This window comes from Siphateles boraxobius, unplaced genomic scaffold, assembly GCF_051911475.1.
Source record: "Siphateles boraxobius isolate OS27281-9 unplaced genomic scaffold, OSU_SipBor_1 62, whole genome shotgun sequence".
Lineage (NCBI taxonomy): Eukaryota > Metazoa > Chordata > Actinopteri > Cypriniformes > Leuciscidae > Siphateles > Siphateles boraxobius.
Genome location: NW_027509189.1, coordinates 385,001 through 407,989, shown reverse-complemented (window position 1 = coordinate 407,989; position 22,989 = coordinate 385,001). Strand labels below are relative to the sequence as shown.

General features: G+C 34.8%; 1 protein-coding gene across 1 annotated transcript in view; it reads left to right on the top strand.

The window, feature by feature from the left end:
* Positions 1-22,989, top strand: part of slc6a13 (solute carrier family 6 member 13) — a 34,942-nt gene that overhangs the window by 3,602 nt on the left and 8,351 nt on the right. The window contains exons 2-11 of the mRNA XM_077209763.1: positions 3,797-3,985; positions 6,539-6,673; positions 8,286-8,426; positions 8,505-8,592; positions 9,216-9,348; positions 9,747-9,881; positions 18,688-18,791; positions 19,368-19,492; positions 20,742-20,854; positions 22,131-22,268. Coding sequence (XP_077065878.1) covers positions 3,797-3,985; positions 6,539-6,673; positions 8,286-8,426; positions 8,505-8,592; positions 9,216-9,348; positions 9,747-9,881; positions 18,688-18,791; positions 19,368-19,492; positions 20,742-20,854; positions 22,131-22,268 — 1,301 coding nt within the window. The remainder of the gene's footprint in view (positions 1-3,796; positions 3,986-6,538; positions 6,674-8,285; positions 8,427-8,504; positions 8,593-9,215; positions 9,349-9,746; positions 9,882-18,687; positions 18,792-19,367; positions 19,493-20,741; positions 20,855-22,130; positions 22,269-22,989) is intronic.

Genomic DNA, 22,989 nt, shown 5'->3' with positions numbered 1-22,989 from the left:
AAAGAGTTTTTTCCAGCATAAATCTTGGTTTTGTAGAAAATCTGAGCATGATTTGACATGTTTTAGATATATATTCTGAAATACGTCAGAATGTAAAACGGGGGGAATATACATATTAAGTAATGGGGCTGTTTAATAATATCACAGCTTTTTACTGAATATTTCTATTTTTCAAAAATTTTCTTGTCGATATCTGTTTGTATGATTCTGTATGTTTTATGTAAGCGTATACCACTGAGGAGAAACACTAAATTTCATTGTATACTGTGGAATGACAAAAAATGGTATTCTATTCAATTCAATTCTATTCAATTCTATTCTATGAAAGTCTTGAGGTCACACGTGGTGTTTTTCTAAGGAGAACAATCTGAGAGGTAGGAGACTTAAACAGAAACCCTGATTGCAGTCCTTCCAAATTTTATTGAGAAACAACTGAGATAATAATGAGATTTGTTTGTAATATTTCTGTCCTAAACGGCCCTCAGAAGCTCAGCTCTATAGGACTAATGTGTGATCTCATCTCTGGCCTAGTGAAAACGTCAGTAAACTGAGATCAAACCGCCTCGTCTACCAAACAAATCAGAAGTCTGTTCTGCCTCATGCTGCCAGTCCTTCATTCCTTCAGGTGTCTTGTTAATGCAAGAGTCTATTTTTACCAGTCTGGTAATGCTGTTCAGTTTTCACTGACGACTGTGACACTGGCACTTCCCCCTCCTGTTTCTGCAAAAGAAAAAGAGCACATTCTCAAGGCCTCTGACTCTGCGGGACGTCCAGCATGCTTGATGTTGGAAACCTCAAGCGTGTTGAACAGACTTTTGTCCCTCTGATTAACCTGGGATTTTCTGATTCCTTCACTGTAAAACATTATTGTTGGTTTAACTTAAAAAGGTAAGTTACCTGGTTGCCTTAAAATTTTTAGGTCATTGAAATTAAACAATTGAGTTAAAGGTGCAATGTGTAATATTTCTGAGGATCTATTGATAGAAATGCAATATAAGATCCATAACTATGTTTTCAGTGGTGTATAAAGACCTTGCATAATGAACCGTTATGTTTTTATTACCTTAGAATGAGACATTTATATCTCCATAACCGCGGGCGCCCCCTTCTATGGAGGTCGACATATTGTGTGGTCATGTTTCTAGCGTAGCCGACAGCGAACACACAGCGCTACAGAACGCATTTTTTCATTACCTTGAAAAATAAGTTTTCAGTGGTGTATAAAGACCTTACTTAATGAACCGTTATATTTGTATTACCTTAGAATGAGCAGTTTTACTGAATAATTAAGTAAACATAATTAGATTTATCCTTTTAAAGAAACCTCATTGCTGAACTGGCTACTCTCTGCTGTCTCAGACGGCCACCGTAACTTCTGTTGGTTGCAATTCGTAACCTCACCACTAGATGACGCTAAAAATCACACACTGCACCTTTAATGCAATGAAGGATATTGGCTTAATCAATAGAAACTTAAAATATGATGTTATCTGAACCACATTAATTAAAAGTTGATTTGACAAAAGTAAAAAGTTGTGATTACAACTTTAAAAATTACATTTTTTTTTACAGTGTTGAAGCTGGTTTTTTTTCAGGACTCAGATCATTTTACACCGGAGTTGTTCAGTGAAAATGTGCTGAAATGTATTTAAAACAACGACATAAAAGTTCTTTCACTGGATGTACAATAGCCTGGACATTCAGCAAATCATCTCCTTCTGTGTTCCGAGTAAGAAGGAAAGCCATTACGGCTAAATGATGACAGAATTGTTTAATGTCTTTGATTTGTACTACTGAAACACACAGATGAGTCCGACTCGTTAATTCAAGCTGACAGATATGAACACAGTGTGTGAGTCTTCTGTTTCGCACACAGAGAGAGTCTATTCAGCAGTGCTGGGTGTTGGATAGCCGTATCCCACAATGCTCGTGTGATCTGTCACTATCGTGGCATGCATGGGGTCATGTGATGCCGTCTCCAATAATGCTCTCTAGAACGGGGATAGTAAGTGCTGTCATTATTTACATAACACGGAGATGACAAAAGGAGAAGCAGTACAAATTTCAGTGCATAGTCATTTTTAGATATTTGCTGTCCTGAGTGTTTTTGGAACATGTTGCTTTCCAGTTTCTATGTGGTTGTTAAGGAGTCTTGAGTGTTTTGATCATGTTGCTAATCTATGCAGTTTTCTATTGTAAGAGTTATTTTGCATATTATGCAGAAGCTAAGGTGTTGCTATGCAGTTAGAAAAGCATTCCACAGTAAGAGTTATTTTGCATATTATGCAGAAGCTAAGGTGTTGCAATGCAGTTAGAAAAGCATTCGACAGTAAGAGTTGTTTTGTGTCTTGCTACGTAGTTGCTAAGGTGTTGCTATGTCATTGCTACGGTCTTCTGAGTGTTTTTTAACATGTTGCTATGCAGTTGCTAGGGTGTTGCTTTGTGGTTGTTAATGAGGCTTGAGGGGTTTAATATGTTATTTTGTAGTTGCAAAAGCATTCCACAGTTAGAGTTGTTTTGTGTGTTGCTATACAGTTGCTAGGGTGTTGTTATGTGGATGTTAAGGAGGCTTGAGGGGTTTAACAGATTGCTATGTAGTTGCTAGGGTGTTGTTATGTGGATGTTAAGGTGTTTTGAGTGTTTTTAACATGTTGCTATGCAGTTGCTAAGGTGGTTGCCATGTGGTTGTTATGGAGTCTTGAGTGTTTTAATATGTTGCTACGCAGTTGCAAATACATTCTGTGGCAGGAATTGTTTTGTGTGTTGCTATACCGTTGCTAGGATGTTGCTATGTGGATGTTAAGCAATCTTGAGTGTTTTAACATGTTGCTATGCAGTTTCTAGGGTGTTGCCATGTGTTTGTTAAAGTCTTGAGGGTTTTAACATCTTGCTAAGCAGGTGCAAAATCATTCTACAGTAAGTGTTGTTTTGCATGTTGCTAGGCAGTAGCTAGGGTGTTGCTATGTGGTTGTTAAGGAGTCTTGAGTGTTTTAACATGTTGCTAAACAGTTGCTAGGGTATTGCTATGCGGTTGTTACGTAGTCCTGAGTGTTTTTATTATGTTGCTATGCTGTTGCTAGGGTGTTGCTATGTAGTTGTCAAGGAGTCTTGAGTGTTTTAACATGTTGCTATGCAGAAGCATGCAAAAGCATTCAACAGTAAATATTGTTTTGTGTGTTGCTAGGTTGTTGCTATGTTGTTGTTAAGGAGTCCTGAGTGTTTTTATTATGTTGCTATGTGGTTGTTTAGAATGCAAAAGAGTTTTTTGTGTGTTGCTATGCAGCTGCTAAGGTGTTGCAATGTGAGTGTTTTTTTAGCCTAAATGTATTTTATATTAAGTTTAGTGAAGGGCCTTTATGTCCTTGTGAGTTTTTTCACATGCTGTATTTGTATTAAGCCATAAACAGATCAGTCATTTTGTGGCTTCTGAATGCAACAGTTACAAACATCATGACAAAACAAGCAATAATATGCATGGAATTGAGTGGGTTCACTGTGTTTACACAAACAGCCAGGCTTTTATGTTCGGACTGGTTTATGAAAGGATCTGGTCTGAATGGGTGTGGCCTCGTATCTTCATGTTTTACCAGATAATAACTTTGAGTCTTTTATCATGAATGAAAACACTGCTGTCAATCATTTAATAGATTTAGTTTGAATTAATCACACTATTCAATGATCAAATTAACCACAAATGATTAATTGCATGTGATTATAACTGCATTAAACAGTGACTGATTACATCATACTGTAGCAGTCACGAGCTTCTTCTAAACACACTGTTATATTTCTACAGGAGAGAAAGAGATGGACCCGTCTAACGGGCTGAACCGGCCGCTGGAGATCGTCCCGCACGCCGAGGTGAAGATGACAGAACGAGGACAGTGGAGCAACAAGCTGGAGTTTATCCTCTCGGTGGCCGGAGAAATCATCGGACTGGGAAACGTGTGGCGCTTCCCGTATCTCTGCTATAAGAACGGTGGAGGTGAGGAGGCCCAAAAAAAAATGACTGATACTAAATAATTATCATGTACCTGAAAAAATACTTGCACCCATGTGCAAAAACCTGGTGTTACTATGATACCATGTCTAAAAATTCACATTATGCCATGCTTCATCGCCATATAAAATATAGCATTACCATGGTAGATATAAAAAACATGTTTTTTTAGAAAAATTCATCAAAAAGTACCATAGTACTACCATGGTATTTTAGGAAGTGCAATGGAGTTCCATATAAGTATCATGGTACATGAATATAAGTAACATGTCACATGTCCAAAAGCATATTATTTACCATACATAGTACATGTCCATACATAGTACCATACATATGTACATAGTACACAGTACATGGGGTGGTGATGGCGCAGTGGATAAGACACATGCCTCTGGTGTGAGAGACCCGGGTTCGAATCCACTGTGAGACACCAATGTGTCCCTGAGCAAGACACTTAACCCCTAGTTGCTCCAGAGGCGTGCGACGTCTGACATACATAGCAATTGTAAGTCGCTTTGGATAAAAGCGTCAGCTAAATGAATGAATAAATGTAAAAAAAATGTCCGAAAAAATCATACAATTCCAGTATATATGTCCAAAAATGTTTGTCCAAAACATGTTTACATAGTAGGCTACATAGTACAAAAATTTGGTGCATGTCCAAAAACATGACATTACAATGTAATGTTAGTTGTTCAAAAATGTGGTATTACCATGGTGCATGTCTAAAATAGTAAGGCGTTATCATGGCATATATCTAAAAACATGGAATTACTGTGGTACATGTCTAAAAATATATACATTACCATGGTGCAATTCCCACAGATATAATCAGATAAGGTCTCAGCAGTTGTGTGTGTGTGTGTTACGTTGCACCGTCAGCTTTTATGATTTACAGGTAAACAGTGTGTCAACATCAGTCCAGTGTTAGTGCTGATTGAAATCTTGTGTAATCGGAGAATCCCTGACTCATTCACACACCTCCGGGAGAGGGAGAAGAGAGAACGTGGGACGTGTCTGAACGCTTCCCTTCTTCACATCCAGACTCACTGAACTTACATATATCAGATTATCTAAGATAAAAATAGATTAGACAAGGGGTTTTCGATCGTATAGATGCCAAGTATGGTCATCAATGTGCAAAAAAACAACTATATATTTCCATTAATAAAGATTGAATTAATAGTCTATTATAAATATGTGAAAATTTTTATTTTTATATTATAATTTTTTTTACAAATATTTAGTTATTGTACTGTTAGATGTATTATTTATATATACTGTATTTATTATTTAAATTGAATTTTATTGATTTATTTGACTTTTTTCTACTCGCTATTGTACTGTTAAATAGATGTACTATTTTTCTAAAAATTAAAATGTAAATAAATAATACATTTAATTATTATTACATTTATAATACAATTTATTTACATTATTTATGTACATCAAATTTTATTAATTTATTTTGATATTTTTTCATTTATTTATTGTTTTAGATGTGCCATTTTTTTCAAAATTAAAATATAGATGTACTATTTTTTTCTAAGTTAAAATGTAAATAAATAATACATTTAATTATTACATTATAATACAATTTATTTACATTATTTATGTAAAAATTGTATTAATTTATTACAATATTTTCATATATTGTAATCAATCAATTTATTTAAATCTGATATATTAATTTATTAATTATTCAAATCAAATGTTATGTATTTAAATATTTATTTATTTATTTTTAATCAAATTTTATTCCTTTATTTTTATATTTTTATATTAATAAATATATGTATTAATTCTAATAAATGTATTTATTGAAATCATATTTAATAATGTATTATTTATGTATTTAAATAAAATAAAAAATATTTGTAATCTTTATTTGTTTTATCAATTTATCAATTTATTATTTATTTTAATCAAATGTGTCTATTTATTTCTAAATGTATTTATTTAGCTAGTTTGATTAGATTTTTATTATTTATTTATTATAACTTTTTTTCTACACTGTTTTTCTCTAAACCAGTTTGTAGACCCTGGTATAGAGGATCCTGCGTTGAGGTTTTGATAAGGATTGACATTCTAGATCCCGAACGCTTTTAATGTTTGCCAGGTGTTTGTGAAACTGACCTATTGATCCGACTGTTGGGCTGATGAAAGTCTTACCAGTTCAGAAGGTGAAAGGTCACAGCTGTTGTTTGATCAGCTCGTAGCGTGTGACCATGCAGAGATGTTTGGGCCTTTGGAAACATTTCGAACGTTCGCTGAAGTCTTCAGATTCTCAGATGTTTCTCCTGAGAAAAAGAGCCCATGCACTCACTTAATATTGTTGGGTTAAAAATAACCCAAGGACGAATAACCCAACAAATTTGAAAGATAACCCAACAAAATGACCCAACATGCGTAAACCAACGGTTGGGTTAAAAAATAACCCGACGTTTTTTACTGTGCAGTAATCACACACGTTTTTCCTCTAGAGCTTCAAACTGTGCTCAGATTCTCCTCATGATTGATGTCATCATCCTCTTCCAGGTGCGTTTTTCATTCCCTACCTGATCTTCCTCTTCACCTGCGGTATTCCCGTGTTTTTCCTGGAGATCTCTCTGGGTCAGTTCACCAGCCAGGGAGGAATCACATGCTGGAGGAAGATCAGCCCGCTGTTTGAAGGTCAAGCATCAGTTCTCGTCTGAACCGTTTCAATATAACTCCACATGTTACTTATTTGTTCTTTGACGCAATGAAGATTTCAAGAGGCAATTAAAAATTCCATGTTTTTTTTTTACTGTAAAAAAGAAAACGTGATTTTTTTAGATACACTGTAAAAAAAAATCGCATTTGTAAATAAAACAGATTTAATTATTATTACATTTATAATACAGTTTATTTACATTATTTATTTAAATCAAATTTTATTCATTTATTTTAATATTTTTTCATTTATTTACTGTAAAAAACGTGATTTTTTTAGATGCACTGTAAAAAAAATCGAATTTGTAAATAAAACAGATTTAATTATTATTACATTTACAATACAGTTTATTTACATTATTTATTTAAATCAAATTTTATTCATTTATTTTAATATTTTTTCTTTTATTTACTTTAAAAAACGTGATTTTTTTAGATGCACTGTAAAAAAAATCGAATTTGTAAATAAAACAGATTTAATTATTATTACATTTATAATACAGTTTATTTACATTATTTATTTAAATCAAATTTTATTCATTTATTTTTATATTTTTTCATTTATTTACTTTAAAAAACGTGATTTTTTTAGATGCACTGTAAAAAAAATCGAATTTGTAAATAAAACAGATTTAATTATTATTACATTTATAATACAGTTTATTTACATTATTTATTTAAATCAAATTTTATTCATTTATTTTAATATTTTTTCATTTATTTACTGTAAAAAACGGGATTTGTTTAGATGCACTGTAAAAAAAAATGTAATTTGTAAATAAAACAGATTTAATTATTATTATATTTATAATACAATTTGGAATATTGGAAGACATTTTACAAGAAAATATTTTATTTAGTTTTAATTCAATGGCACTTCTTCATAATTATTTGTGAAATTTACTAGTGATTTATGAGTGAAAATTGTTTCAAAGTAAATACTACTTCATTTTTTTTCAGCATATATAAGGTAAAAATAAACTACCGTAATTAGCATAGTATAAACATAGTATTAGTATTTCCATTAAAATTGTAGAACAATGTTATAGCTTTTACATAAACTGTTCAATTAATATTCATAGTATTAATTTTTTAAATAACTGAATACCACAAAATATTTAGTATTTAGTTTCTATATTATTTATATACGGTTATAGTATTTTACATTTATTTATATATTTTCAGTTTTCATTTTAGTCCAGGCTATAAAACTTTAATGTGCACATTTTTATTTAACATTTTTTTTATATAACATTTTTATTTAATTAAAAAATATAATAATTATTTGTTTGTTTCAGTTTTAATTTCAGTAGTTTTAGTACCTCAACAAACTTATTTTATTACAGTTACAGGGCAACATTTCCAATTTTCTTTTCGGTTTCCTAAGTTTAAGTTTTTCAAATGACATTTTAATTTTATTTTATTCCAGCTTTATTTCAATTACAGAAAATGATTTTAGTATTTTTAGTTTGCAACAAAAACATTGATTTTGATTCTATTTAAAAATGATTAATTTAAAAAAAATCATGAAGTGACATTATTTCTACAACATAAGATGATGTCACTCACGAAGGGTCTTTCTCGGCTGTAGGCATCGGATACGCCACTCAGGTGATTGTGGCTCTGCTGAACTTCTACTATATCATAGTTTTGGCCTGGGGAATATTTTATCTCTCCTTCTCCTTCACCTGGGATCTGCCGTGGTCGTCCTGCAACAACACCTGGAACACAGGTGACGTATGAGTCATGTTGTCATGAATTCCCTCCAGAAATGCATAGATCCAGAACATCAATCTGTTGTTTTCCACAGATTCCTGCATGGAATTCCAAAGACGAAATGATTCCATTGACCAAAGTCACCTTGAAAACGCAACATCGCCCGTGATCGAGTTTTGGGAGTACGTTTTACAACCATCTTCAATGTCATTCCAAATATTCCATTTTATCATTGTTCAAAAATTATTGGAACGTTAGTTTTGAAAGTTCTTTGAACATTCTAAAACATGCAACATTTAAAAAAAAAAAAAAACATTCCATAAACATTAACAAAGACCAGATAACTTTGAATTAACGTTCCCTGTTGGGGCTGTTTTTAATTTTTAGATCTCAAAATACCTCAAATACTTAAAGTTATCTTTTTTGCATTTCTTCAAACATGTTTTGCTTGAATACCTTCAAGTTTCTTGACTTTAACATTCAAGATAAATCAAACATAAACTTGTCCATTCTTTGGAGAAAGCTTTTATTGGAAAATCAGCGCTTTCTAGCAGGCTAACTATTCCCAAGTTTATGCACTCTAAAAAAATGCTGGGTTGTTTCAACCCAAATTTGGGTCAAATATAGACGAACCCAGCTCTATGTACCCAAGTTTTTAATCAAAATTTTAACCCAACGGTTGGGTTTCTCCCTATTTGACCCAAATATTATGCCCAATATTATGTCACCTGATCCTGAAACTTGTCCAACTAACCAAGTAAACGTGATTTGAAGGAGACTTCAGCTGATTTTTGTGTCTCTGTAGACGGAGGGTTTTACGGATCTCCTCTGGGATGGAGGAGATGGGAACACTGCACTGGGATCTGGTCCTCTGTCTGTTGTTGGCCTGGGTTATGTGTTATTTCTGCATCTGGAAAGGCGTCAAATCCACCGGCAAGGTACATGTGCAAAAAACCTGGGTTACACTTTATTTTAAGGTGTCATTGTTACAGTGTAATTATATATTTAATATATAATTACTGTTATTACTATGGTAAGTACATGTAACTTATGTAACAAGGACACTGTAAAATAAAGTGTTACCAAAACCTGTTCATTTTAAAATTTGTGAACTGAACTTTGAACTAGTTCATGTAGAAAGTGAACTTTCCCAACACTGCGTAAACCAACGGTTGGGTTAAAATAAATAACCCAACGTTTGGGTTAAAAAATAAAGTGTTACCAAAACCTGTTGGTTTCTTTCAAGTTTTGCCCCATCAGTTCATTAGAATTATTCAGCAGATTCAACCAATACTTTGAGAATAATGTACCTTTTTGTTTTGCTGTCACCCAACAGGTGGTGTATTTCACTGCGACCTTCCCATATGCGATGCTGCTGATTTTACTGATCAGAGGAGTCACGCTACCGGGAGCGTCCCGTGGGATCCAGTTCTACCTTTATCCCGACCTGGGAAGATTATCGGATCCGCAGGTATCGCAGCTTTTCATCTTTACTACTACAATCCTGACATGTAAATTCTACTTGTCATGACTAGAAAGGAACTGTTTGACCTCTTTAAGACATTATACTCACATTACTATTATTTAATACTTTTGTTATCGTAATATTTAATTATATATGTTCATATTTATTTACATTTGATATTATTTTATTATTATTTTTAATATAATTAAATTTTTAAGTGCCCCATTATGCTTTTTCCGAATTTCATGTAGTGTGTAATCTAGCTGTTCGTGACTACAAAAGGTCCTACAAAACACAAAAACATATAAAAGTGAATATCTTAAGTTTTAAAGATCAAATAGTTATTGTCTCCTAAAAGAAAGAATTGACTCTGAAACGAGTTGTCAGTAATTCCAGTCTCACTTACTTTTACTTTCCTATGTAACAAAGTAACACATTTGTATAATGTCAGCCTGTGATCTTCATTGGCTGGTGGTGAACAGCGTCTGCTTTTCCCATCAAACATTGTAGTTTTATCTGAGACTGGAAGAGTTTGGTTCATGTTGTTCATGTCGAGAAGACGCTGTTTTCTGCGAATCCACTTTGATGCACTTCAAAAGGATGAGACTCACGCTGGAATTGATACGGAAAAATCTAGCTGAAATTTAGATATGTAATAGGCATTTTGATTCCGAGACATGCTGTAAGCAATTGACCAATCACAACAGACTGGGTCATCTGACCAATCAGAGCAGAGTAGACCAATCACAAAAGACTGGGCCATCTGACCAATCAGAGCAGAGTAGACCAATCACAACAGACTGGGTCATCTGACCAATTAGAGCAGAGTAGACCAATCACTATAGACTGGGTCATCTGACCAATTATAGCAGAGTAGACCAATCACAAAAGACTGGGTCATCTGACCAATTAGAGCAGAGTAGACCAATCACTATAGACTGGGTCATCTGACCAATTAGAGCAGAGTAGACCAATCACAAAAGACTGGGCCATCTGACCAATCAAAGCAGAGTAGACCAATCACAACAGACTGGGTCATCTGACCAATCAGAGCAGAGTAGACCAATCACAACAGACTGGGTCATCTGACCAATTAGAGCTGAGGAGACCAATCACTACAGACTGGGCCATCTGACCAATCAGAGCAGAGTAGACCAATCACTACAGACTGGGTCATCTGACCAATCAGAGCAGAGTAGATCAATCACAACAGACTGGGTCATCTGACCAATCAGAGCAGAGTAGACCAATCACTACAGACTGGGTCATCTGACCAATTAGAGCTGATTAGACCAATCACAACAGACTGGGTCATCTGACCAATCAGAGCAGAGTAGATCAATCACAACAGACTGGGTCATCTGACCAATCAGAGCAGAGTAGACCAATCACTACAGACTAGGCCATCTGACCAATCAGAGCAGAGTAGATCAATCACAACAGACTGGGTCATCTGACCAATCAGAGCAGTGTAGACCAATCACAACAGACTGGGTCATCTGACCAATCAGAGCAGAGTAGACCAATCACAACAGACTCGGTCATCTGACCAATCAGAGCAGAGTAGACCAATCACAACAGACTGGGTCATCTGACCAATCAGAGCAGTGTAGACCAATCACAACAGACTGGGTCATCTGACCAATCAGAGCATAGTAGACCAATCACAACAGACTGGGTCATCTGACCAATCAGAGCAGAGTAGACCAATCACAACAGACTGGGTCATCTGACTAATCAGAGCAGAGTAGACCAATCACAACAGACTGGGTCATCTGACTAATCAGAGCAGAGTAGACCAATCACAACAGACTGGGTCATCTGACCAATCAGAGCATAGTAGACCAATCACAACAGACTGGGTCATCTGACCAATCAGAGCATAGTAGACCAATCACAACAGACTGGGTCATCTGACCAATCAGAGCAGAGTAGACCAATCACAACAGACTGGGTCTTCTGACCAATCAGAGCAGAGTAGACCAATCACAACAGACTGGGTCATCTGACCAATCAGAGCAGGCTCTCAGAAAGGCAGGGTTTAGAGAGACTGAAGCCGTTTCTCAATGTCAAGGATACTTCCTTAGCAGGATTGATCCTTCCAAGTAATTTCCTTCAGAGGCTAGGCGAGGCTCCTCTTTAGCATTCGGAGAACACGTAAATGGAACAGGCTAGCAAGTGCACGTCATTACGTCAGTGAAAAGGTCCGCTTTTGGCGCTGCAAAAATTAAAAAAGTTGTGATGTACACTACCTTTCAAAATTTTGGGGTCGGTAGGATTTTAAATGCTCTTTTAAAAGAATGCTCTTCTGCTAACCATGTTAAAGTACTTTGTACAACTTAACTAGTTATTTATAAAAGAAATGCCGGTGACGGCAACCAAGCTAACAATTGTTAAATGACAGGTCCGGTTCAGTTAGCCATCAATAACGTAATTTGTATATATTTGTATAATTTGTAATATCAATACGGTAGTAATTTGTACTGGCATTTAAACGTTAAACTTTACTTATATGCACTACGGTTATAACAAATGTATGGTAACGTAAATACTGACATTTAAAAGCATATTGCCCCGTTATTGCTCCGACTCCGCTAACGTCCGACATTTTTTATTTTTTGAACAAGATAGCAAAGCTGGCGCATAGGATTGTGGGTGATTTGAGAGCGCGAAGGCTACACACATGCATCCTTTCCTGTGTATGTGATATTTTCCGAACGAAGGACTCAGTCGTTGGTTGAAATTCTGAGGATCCTCGACATTGAAACAGTCCTTCGACGGATGACGATGACGTAGCATCCTCGAAATAACGGCTTCCGAGGATCCTTCCTTGACATTGAGAAACACCTTGAATCTTCTAACAAACCGTTTCAGACTCTTGAAATGAGCTGACGCTGCACTGTATATTATGAGAAAATTAAAGTGTTTTTTGACCTTGGATGCAGGTGAACCTATTATCAGTGGTGGATTTAGCAAATTGGGGGCCCAAAGCGAAGGGGGCCCCCTCATCCCATCTTTAAAAGAGAACAAAAAAATATTTACCGACTGAAAGCTAATTTACGGGGAAGTAAAGGTTGGAGAGGAGAAAAAAACCTTCCCCTTTAAACCCTGCATACATTTCTTTTCTCCAAATGAAGATGGAAAGCTGAGAACACACAAAGTGTAGCACTACACAAACTAATAGTCATGATGGAACACAACAGAGAATACGGTTTCAGATAACACCTGTCTTTGCCAAAATGCCAGGAAAACCAGCACTGTTTATTTTTTTTTTCAAGATCAAATCAATATCAATATAACCAGCAAGACAAGTAGTTAGGGTAAACCCCCACAAACAGCCATTTACTTATTTTAGCCATATACAAATATTGCCAAGATGAATAATTGACTTTGTATGAGTGAGTGAGGGAGGTTGCAATCGGCATTGCACTTGAGATTGACATTTCAAACATTCTACAAACAAACATTTTTATATGTTTATACTAGTTTATATATTTTATAATGTACTAATTTCACAGCTAATCTACAAATGAATGCAGAGACAACATAAAGACAGTATATTTTAAATACTTGTTTAATGGCATCTTTTTATGAATGAAGGTCAGTAGACCAATCACTGATACTAATACAGCTATTGATGTCTGGATACAAATTATTCCACCCTAATTTTAAACATTAATTATGGCCATCCAACATGACAGTGTAATTGAAAGCCGAAAAATTTACATTTATTAGGCTTCAAAAATATAAATAACAACTTTTAATTTACGCGAACTTCAAACAATCATCACAAAAACCCAAAATAAATGTCATATTTACTTTTGCCCTTTCTGTAGGATGTAACGTTATACACGTTATCCTCACCTAGCGTCACTTCACATCTAACTGCAGCTGCTGTAGTGGCATGTATCCCTAACAGAAGGCGTAAAAAAGTTTGTAATTTTTTGGCAGAGTTGCCAAATACATATCGGCGTCTTTTTCCTTTTATTTGAGCCGCTGGGGTTACTTCGTTTCATTTTCGCGTTTAGACTCGTCTTGCTTCGTTGTGTACTTCCCAGTCCTCCTGTCATTGTGTGTTTATCTTTCGCCGTTTCGCTCCTCGGCGCGCACCGTTACGGGCTAGTCCATTTCATTGAGAAAGTAAGGGGTGTTATGTGTAGGGACTGATAACCACGAACTGGACATTTTAACTACTACTTTAACATTTCAACGTATTTCTTAAGAATATTAATAACATTTACTATGCTTTTGAAGCGTTCACGAAGATAAGAGGCTTTTTCAGGTTTTTTCTTTTCTATATATATATATATTTTTTTTTAGGTTGGTTGGGGGCCCCCCTACTACGACCGCTGTTAGGGGGCCCCAAGCAGCCGCCTGCCTATGCCTCTATGTTAAGACCACCACTGCCTATTATAGAAGATCAAAAACAAAATGATGAACCTTTAAAACAGCATAACAGAGGCACTTTAATTAATCTCCTCACTTGCAAAAGGACAGTGCAGACCAAAAGGTTGGTTTTGAAAAATCATATTTGCATTCAACAGGAATATTGAGTCCACAAGTGTGTTTTGTAATTCCGCAAGCGCATTGTTTTCTCTTAAACACACAGTGTCTCGAGTCGAAAGGTCACGTGATTTGTCTACCCAGGTGCTAGTAGTGGCCCGGAGCGGGACACCCAGCAGGGGAACGTTGTTTTCTGTCCTTCTTTGATTGCGTCCATCTGTGCGTTTGACCTTTGATCCGATTTTCTCATCTGCGTCACAAGAAGAGCCCCAAACCCACGTGACATCTGAGAACGGGCCACGAGACGGCCACCCAGATGTATCCCAGCATTCCTTAACGTCGGAAAGAACCGCTTAAAACCTCTTCTGGAAAATCTATGTATAGCGACAAGAGCATTTTTTGTTGGATTTGAGAAATTGCATTGACGTCGTTTCAACTTAGAAGCATAAAAATGAGGCCAATTAAACTAAATTTTATACCCATGGCTGTTTTGACATCTTTTGGCTTTAAATGTATACAAATAAGGCCAACATTAATGACATCTTCAGTTAGAAGAGTACTGTAAATGGTCAGACAAAGTTGGTTAATTGGCGATCTAAGGCTTCTAAAACTGGGTTCAAATTGTGAAAGTGTTATATATTTAGTGTTATCCTAAATATATAGGATATTCAACAAGATTTCATTTTGACTTCAGTCTCAGATAAAAAGAATTAAAACCTCTTTTTGGTCAATACGGGCATGTTTGACTGCATTTCAGAGACATTTTTTGTTAATATTAGATGTATAAAAACGAGGATAATGTATAAAAACCTTCAGCTAGAACGGTAAACGGTTGTACAAAGTTGGTCAAATCGGTGATCTAAGGCTCAAAAACTTGAGCATAATGGATCATATACTATAAAATCAGCATGAATCGACATTCATAACCCATTTTAATTCTGCAAGAGTTGGATTTGAGAGATACTCATGGCTGTTTTGACATCTTTTGGCTTTAAATGTATACAAATGAGGCCAACGTTAATGAAATCTTCAGATTAAGTAAACGCTTGGACAAAGTTGTTTAATCGGTGATCTAAGGCTCCTAAAACTATAAAAGTGGCCTTCATAAGCTATTTTAATTCTGTAAAGTGTTATAGGATATTCAACAAGATTTCATGTTGAAATAGAGATCGACCGATATTGGCTTTTTATAACCGATAACGATTGTGGTTATTTGCACGTTTATATCCCGATAACCGATATACAGAACCGATATATATATATATTATTTCTGTTTTTGACAGTTATAACAGCACTGAACTGAACAAAACTGTTCTAACACTTATTTTCTATACTGTCATTTCTGTAATTTCACTACCTTGCATTCATAACAAAACACACTTCTACATCAATAAATAATGGGGTCTGAAAGAGTGCAAAAAATAAAATGCACTGTCTCTAAAGTGTCTCTTAAATAAAAGCTTAATTGGGACAGAATTATCACTATTTATCGATGAATCCGATAAAACAAAACCGATACTCAATTATGGAAAAATTCATAAACATCAGGGAAAATATCGGTAAAGCTGATTATCGGTCAATCACTAATTATAAACTTATTTTGGTCAATACAGGCATGTTTGGTTGGACTTTAGACATAAACCATTTACTTTTTTTGGTCGTAGATGTATAGAAATTCAACAAATTCTTGTGGGTTTACATGAACTTGGCTATAATGGGTCATATTCTTTAAATCAACATGAATCGACATTCATAACCCATTCATAATTCTGTAAATGTTGGATTTGCTGTTTTGACATCTTTCGTTCTTAGATATGCAAATGAGGCCAAAATTAATGAAACCTTCAACCAGAACTTGAACATCAAATTGTTTAAAAAGTGGCATTTATAAGCCATTTTAATTTTGTAAAATGTTATAGGATAGATTTGTTGACTTCAGCCTCAAATAAAAATGCATAATAAACATATTTTTGGTAATTTCTGACATGTTTGGTTAGATTTGAGAGATAACCGTTGCTGTTTTTAGTCTTAGATTTATAAAATCTCAGTCTTTTTATGATTTATGTGAACAATTGGTCAAATCTGTCATGTTTCTATGTGTTTAAGTTCTATTTTGTGATCTGGTTTCCCCCTGTCTTTGTGATTTTGGTTTAGTCCTGTTAGTTTTTCCCGCTCCTCGTTTGTGTTCAGTTTCTTCACCTGTGTTCAGTTAATTATCCTATTAGTCCCTGTTCATTTAAACCTTGTGTTTTCCCTCAGTGTTTGTTGGTCGTCGTCCTTGTATGGTTGTGTCTCTGAATTCCTGGAGTTTTTTATTATGTTCCTGAATGTTCCTGGAGTTTATTTTGTAAATAAATCCACTACTTTGAAGTTCCTGCATCCTCGTCTTCAGCTACCTGCACACAACCTGACAAAATCGTTGATCTGTGGCTCCAAAAACCTGGCCATCATGGGTCAGATTCTTTCAAATCAACATGAATTTACATTAATAACACATTTTAATTCTGAATTGTGAGAACCGTTGAGCCGATAAAGTTAGTCAGATTGGTGATTTAAGGCTCCAAAGACGTATAAGCATCATGGGTGAAATTCTGGAAGGGTTATGTCTCTATTTGGACATCAGTGGTGTTTTCAGCACACTTCTGGTGATACATGTGAGGTTTTAAAGGAGTGTGAGGAATTTTCCCTGTGGAAAAACACCAGTTCTGTAGCCAGGAACACATGAAGAAGAAACTAAGTGATTGGAAGTACGATTTTTCACCTGCTGGACGACAAAACACTGAAAAAATCCCACAGGAGAGACCAGAAAATATGTCCTCTAAAGAGTATTTTACATAGGACAGATATTATACCGGTCTTGTTCAGTACATGTGTCACGTTGTGCATCTTGTGTCGTAAGAGCTTTAATAATCCACATCGCCTGTGGCGGCACGTGAACGGATGAAGTTACGAACAACAGAAAGTGCTGGGATTGATGTCAGAGTGTTTGACTGATGGGCTAATAGCAAAACTACCGTCAGCATGTTTTTCACAGATCGTGTCTAAACTCGTTTCAGGACTTTAAGACTAATAAACAAGTTACAGGAATCCTACAACAGCTCTAGTCTTTCAGCTTGTCCATTCAAGCATATTACCGTACCTAAAAAGCCAAATGAGTTAAACTGATAATTATGTCACATATATATATATATATATTTTTTTTTTTACCATTTTTCATAAATTATTTTATATAATACCTGAAATTAAATATTTATATATTTATTTTAAATTACATTTTTTAAATTACATTTAAGTTTAATTTTATATTATATTTTACTTTATTATTATATAAATAATTTATTAATTTTTTATTACTATATATATATATAGATAGATAGATAACTATATATATATTCTGTAATATAATTTTATACGAAATATATATTTTGTATAATACCCAAAATAAAATATTAAATGCTATATATATATATATATATATATATTGCGTAATATAATTTTATATAAAACATATATTTTGTATAATACCCAAAATATTAAATAAAATGAAATTAATAAAATGTTTATTGTATATGTATTAGGGCTATGAAAATATTAATCGCAATTAATCGCATCCAAAATAAAAGTTTGTGTTTACATAATATATGTGTGTGCACTGTGTATAATTATTTTTTATATATATAAATACACAGACATGCATGTGTACATTTAAGAAAAAAATGTTATTTAGATATAAAATATTTATATTTATATATAATATAATATAATATAATAAATATATATATATATATATATATATATATATATACAGTATATACATGCAAATATTTCTTAAATATATACATGCATGTGTGTTTATTTATATAAAATAATTATACACAGTGCAAACACATATATTATGTAAACACAGACTTTTTTTTTGGATTTGATTAATCGCGATTAATCTTTCACAGCCCTAATATGTATATAATATAAATTATGTATGTTTTATTAATTATATAATACAAAATTGGCAAGTATACTAGACTTGCAAATAATTTTTTTATATAAAAAATCTATATGTTATATAATACCCAAAATGTAATAATAATATTAACAGTAGACCCAAAGTGCCGAACATATATAAATAGAAAAATAAAATAAAAAAATAACATGCAATCATGAGAATCCAAAAAGCTAGAGAGCACAATAAGAGAATAAGAGATGGATGCCTAACAAATAATAAGGACTTTTATTTTCTCTATTTATTTTGCTGTACATCAGTATATTAAAGTTGTTTTAAAAAGTATAAGATGTGTTTTTGTGTTTTGAGGTGTGGATGGACGCAGGCACGCAGATCTTCTTCTCGTACGCAATCTGTCTGGGTTGCCTGACCGCGCTCGGGAGCTACAACAAATACAACAACAACTGCTACCGGTGAGAAAACATGCAACATTCATTATCAGCTCTTATTTGTGTTAATGATCTATTAAACATCAATACTAGATAGATACCACTGACAAAACGCATGATGTGTATCTTTTACTATAATGATAACGAGTCACTAACACTGATTTAATCCAAACTATGTGATTGATTCACTAAATGACTCATTAGAATCATTTGATTCCAAATTCCAAAAAACAGAACCGGTTCTGAATAAGATTCGGGTCTCGGTTCCCAACCCATGTTAGATAATATAGATATTATTGCCTGATCTCATTCTCAGCTGAGACCAGCGCAGCTCTATCCTTTTATAATACACTGCAAGTAATATAAAAGTCACAAACTTGATTAATATGTGGCGCTGCGATTCATCATGTCCATATGGTTTCACTTTTGAAATCTGATCACTTTAAATTGCTTTAATACAAGAGTAAACATTTGAAGCGGATCAAAAGCTTTCATCAAAGTTATACATGCATTTTGAACAATACCAGGACAACTTTTTTGATCCACTTCAGATGTTTTTGCAGACACTGTTTCATAACACACAATGTTTTCTGTCTTTAGGGATTCTTTGGCCCTGTGTTTCCTGAACAGTGGAACCAGTTTTGTTGCTGGATTTGCAATCTTCTCGATTCTTGGCTTCATGTCTTACGAACAGAACGTCCCGATTTCAGAAGTGGCAGAATCTGGTGAGTGCTGCTTCATGTTTATATATATATAATCTCTTATTTAAAGAGAATCATCATATAATTCATTAAAATATTATATTAACTAACGTTATTACACAATAAAACAGATATTATTTAATAATTTATTATGGGTATTGTATAATATATATTATTGTATTGTATAATATTGTATAATATATAAGTATTGTATAAGATATATTTTATAATAATACATTTATAACAAAGGTAATATATACTTTTGTATTGAATTATATTAGGAATATATATATATATATATATATATATATATATATATATATATATTAATAATAATAGTATTTAAAAATAATAATATTTTGTCTATTATATATTGCTAATTTAATTTAATATAAAAATATATATTTTTATATAATACCCATAATAAAATATTATATACAATTTGTTTAACTGTATATCTATATAATGTTAAATATCTATATTTTTGTATTTAGTTTTATTAAAATTGTATTAAAATTTATATAAGTTTTATTAAAATTGCAAGTTTTATATTTTGCATAAAAATATATATACTTAATACAATACCTGAAATTAGTAATAATAATAATAATAATAATAATAGACAAATAGCTAGTAAAAATCAATAAGCCATAAGAAACACAGTTTAATATAATTTTATATAAAAATATTTATTTTATAGTACCAAAATTTAACCAAATAAAATCTGATACAAAATTGTCAGGTTTACTAGAGGCTTTATTTAGCGTGAAAGGAAAATTGTAAATTACATATATACATATATTATATGTATGTGCGCATACAGTATATGTGTGTGTGTGTGTGTGTGTGTGTGTGTACTGTATGTATATTACAATTTTCCTTTCAAGCTAAATAAAGCCTCTAAGCTAAATAAGCTAAAGCTGTATTTGTAAACCATAAGATTTTCCAATCAGGTATTTTTAGGAGATTGCCCTTTATCCCTCAGAGTCAGTGTAATCTCTGTGTGTCCCAGTGCACACATTCACGTTTTTTGTAAATGACCTTTTTCCGTTGATGTGTCAAGGCCGGATTAATCGTTTTTTCTCACTAGATGTGAACGGGTTCGTGTTTCAGACCACAATTCACAGATTTGCTGCTCTATATGATGAACATTTACATTCAACCAAACAAATCACATATTAAAGAGAATCTGTCATAAATAAATGTCACAAAAGTTTTGGTCAAGTTTCTATGCTGATATTTGTCTTGTGTTCTTCTGCATGGTCTCTTTCAGGTCCTGGTCTGGCGTTCATCGCGTATCCGCGGGCCGTGTCCATGATGCCCTTCTCTCCGCTCTGGGCCTGCTTCTTCTTCCTCATGATCGTCCTGCTGGGGCTGGACAGTCAGGTGTGAGACTCCACTATACACTCTTTCAGCATTTTATTTTGTGCGTATTCCTGATTCAAATGTGTGCATACAGTGTAATTATGTGTGTGTGTGTGTGTGTGTGTGTGTGTGTGTGTGTGTGTGTGTGTGTGTGTGTGTGAGTGTGTGTGAGTGTATGTGTATGTGTATGTGTATGTGTGTGTGTGTGTGTGTGTGTGTGTGTGTGTGTGTGTGTGTGTGTGTGTGTGTGTGTGTGTGTGTGTGTGTGAGAGAGTGTGAGAGTTTGTGTGAGTGTGAGTGAGTGAGAGTGTGTGAGTGAGAGAGTGAGTGAGTGAGTATACAGGTATGTGTGTGTGTGTGTGTGTGAGTGAGTGAGTGTGTTTGTGTGTGTGTGTGTGTCTGTGAGTGTGTGTGTGTGTGTGTGTGTGTGAGAGAGTGTGTGTGTGTGTGTGTGTGTAAGTGAGTGAGTGAATGAGTGAGTGAGTGTGTGTGTGTGTGTGTGTGTGTGTGTGTGTGTGTGTGTGTGTGTGTGTGTGTGTGTGTGTGAGAGTGAATGAGTGAGTGAGTGTGTGTGTGTGTGTGTGTGTCTGTGAGTGTGTGTGTGTGTGTGTGTGTGAGTGAGAGAGTGTGAGGGAGTGTGAGTGAGTGTGTGTGTGTGTGTGTGTGTGTGTGTGTGTGTGTGTGTGTGTGTGTGTGTGTGTGTGTGTGTGTGTGTGTGTGAGAGAGTGTGAGTGAGTGTGTGTCTGTGAGTGTGTGTGTGTGCGAGTGTGTAAGTGAATGAGTGTGTGAGTGAGTGTGTCTGTGAGTGTGTGTGTGTGAGAGTGTGAGTGTGTGTAAGTGAGTGAGTGAGTGAATGAGTGTGTGTGTGTGTGTGTGTGTGTGTGTGTGTGTGTGTGTGTGTGTGTGTGAGAGAGAGAGAGAGAGAGAGAGAGAGAGAGAGAGTGAGTGTGTGTGTGTGTGTGTGTGAGAGTGTGTGTCTGAAGCAATAAATAATTAGTGTCTATTAAGCATCAATGGTCCACATGAAGCGCAGCATTGGGTCAGAGTGTGTGTGTGTGTGAGAGAGTGTGAGTTAGTGTGAGTGAGTGTGTGTGTGTGTGTGTGTGTGAGAGAGTGAGTGAGTGTGTGTGTGTGTGTGTGTGTGAGAGAGTGAGTGAGTGTGTGTGTGTGTGTGTGTGTGTGTGTGTGAGAGTGTGTGTCTGAAGCAATAAATAATTAGTGTCTATTAAGCATCAATGGTCCACATGAAGCGCAGCATTGAGTCAGAGTGTGTGTGTGTGTTGTTCCTCTTCTGCAGTTCGTGTGTGTGGAGAGTCTGGTCACCGCTATGGTGGACATGTACCCGACCTTCTTCCGCCGGAAGAACCGCAGAGAGTTGCTGATCCTGGCCGTGGCCGTCGTGTCCTTCCTCGTGGGGCTCATCATGCTCACGGAGGTATCGTGACACACACTCGTGTGAAGATCTCGAGGAATATCTGTGATCAGGGCTTGAGATTAACACCCGCCAACCCGAGTGTTGTTTTGCTATTTAGTTTGAAAATTGTGTCTGATTTTAATCGTGAAATAAGTTTTCTACTGCTTTTTCTAGTATTTATTTGATCCGATGTTGTAAAGCACATTGGAAACTTGAAACTTGTAACTTCAATGTCACTCTCCCAATCAGGGTTTGAAATTAACACACTATAACACGCCAAATGCGGGTAAAAATCAAGAGTGTCGGGTTACGCTGTCAAATCACGAGCCAATCTGGCGTGTTATTATGTTTACTCACTTTGCAGGAGAAGTTCGTGTGTAAGTCGAATCTGTGTGAGATTTAGCGCAAATACTCAACTCGTGAGTCATCATGATATATTAAATACTGCTTATTGTCAGACACTATTTATAGAGACATGCCACTTACTCAATCCTCAATACAACTATATAGGGAAAACCCGTAACGCCAAAGATGGCGGTTGTATGAACATGTCCCGCCCCTCCCACTGGAAAGCCAATCGTCTGCCTTTAACAGTCAAGCCGGGAAACATTTAAGCCTATCGTCTGGTTCCACTGACGCATGCGCACAGTTGAGGTTTGCGACGGTGGAAAATACGTTAGTGTTTGAAAAGGCGGCAGATTTGATATGCAGTGTATGTGTGCGTTGTGTAAATATCAGACAT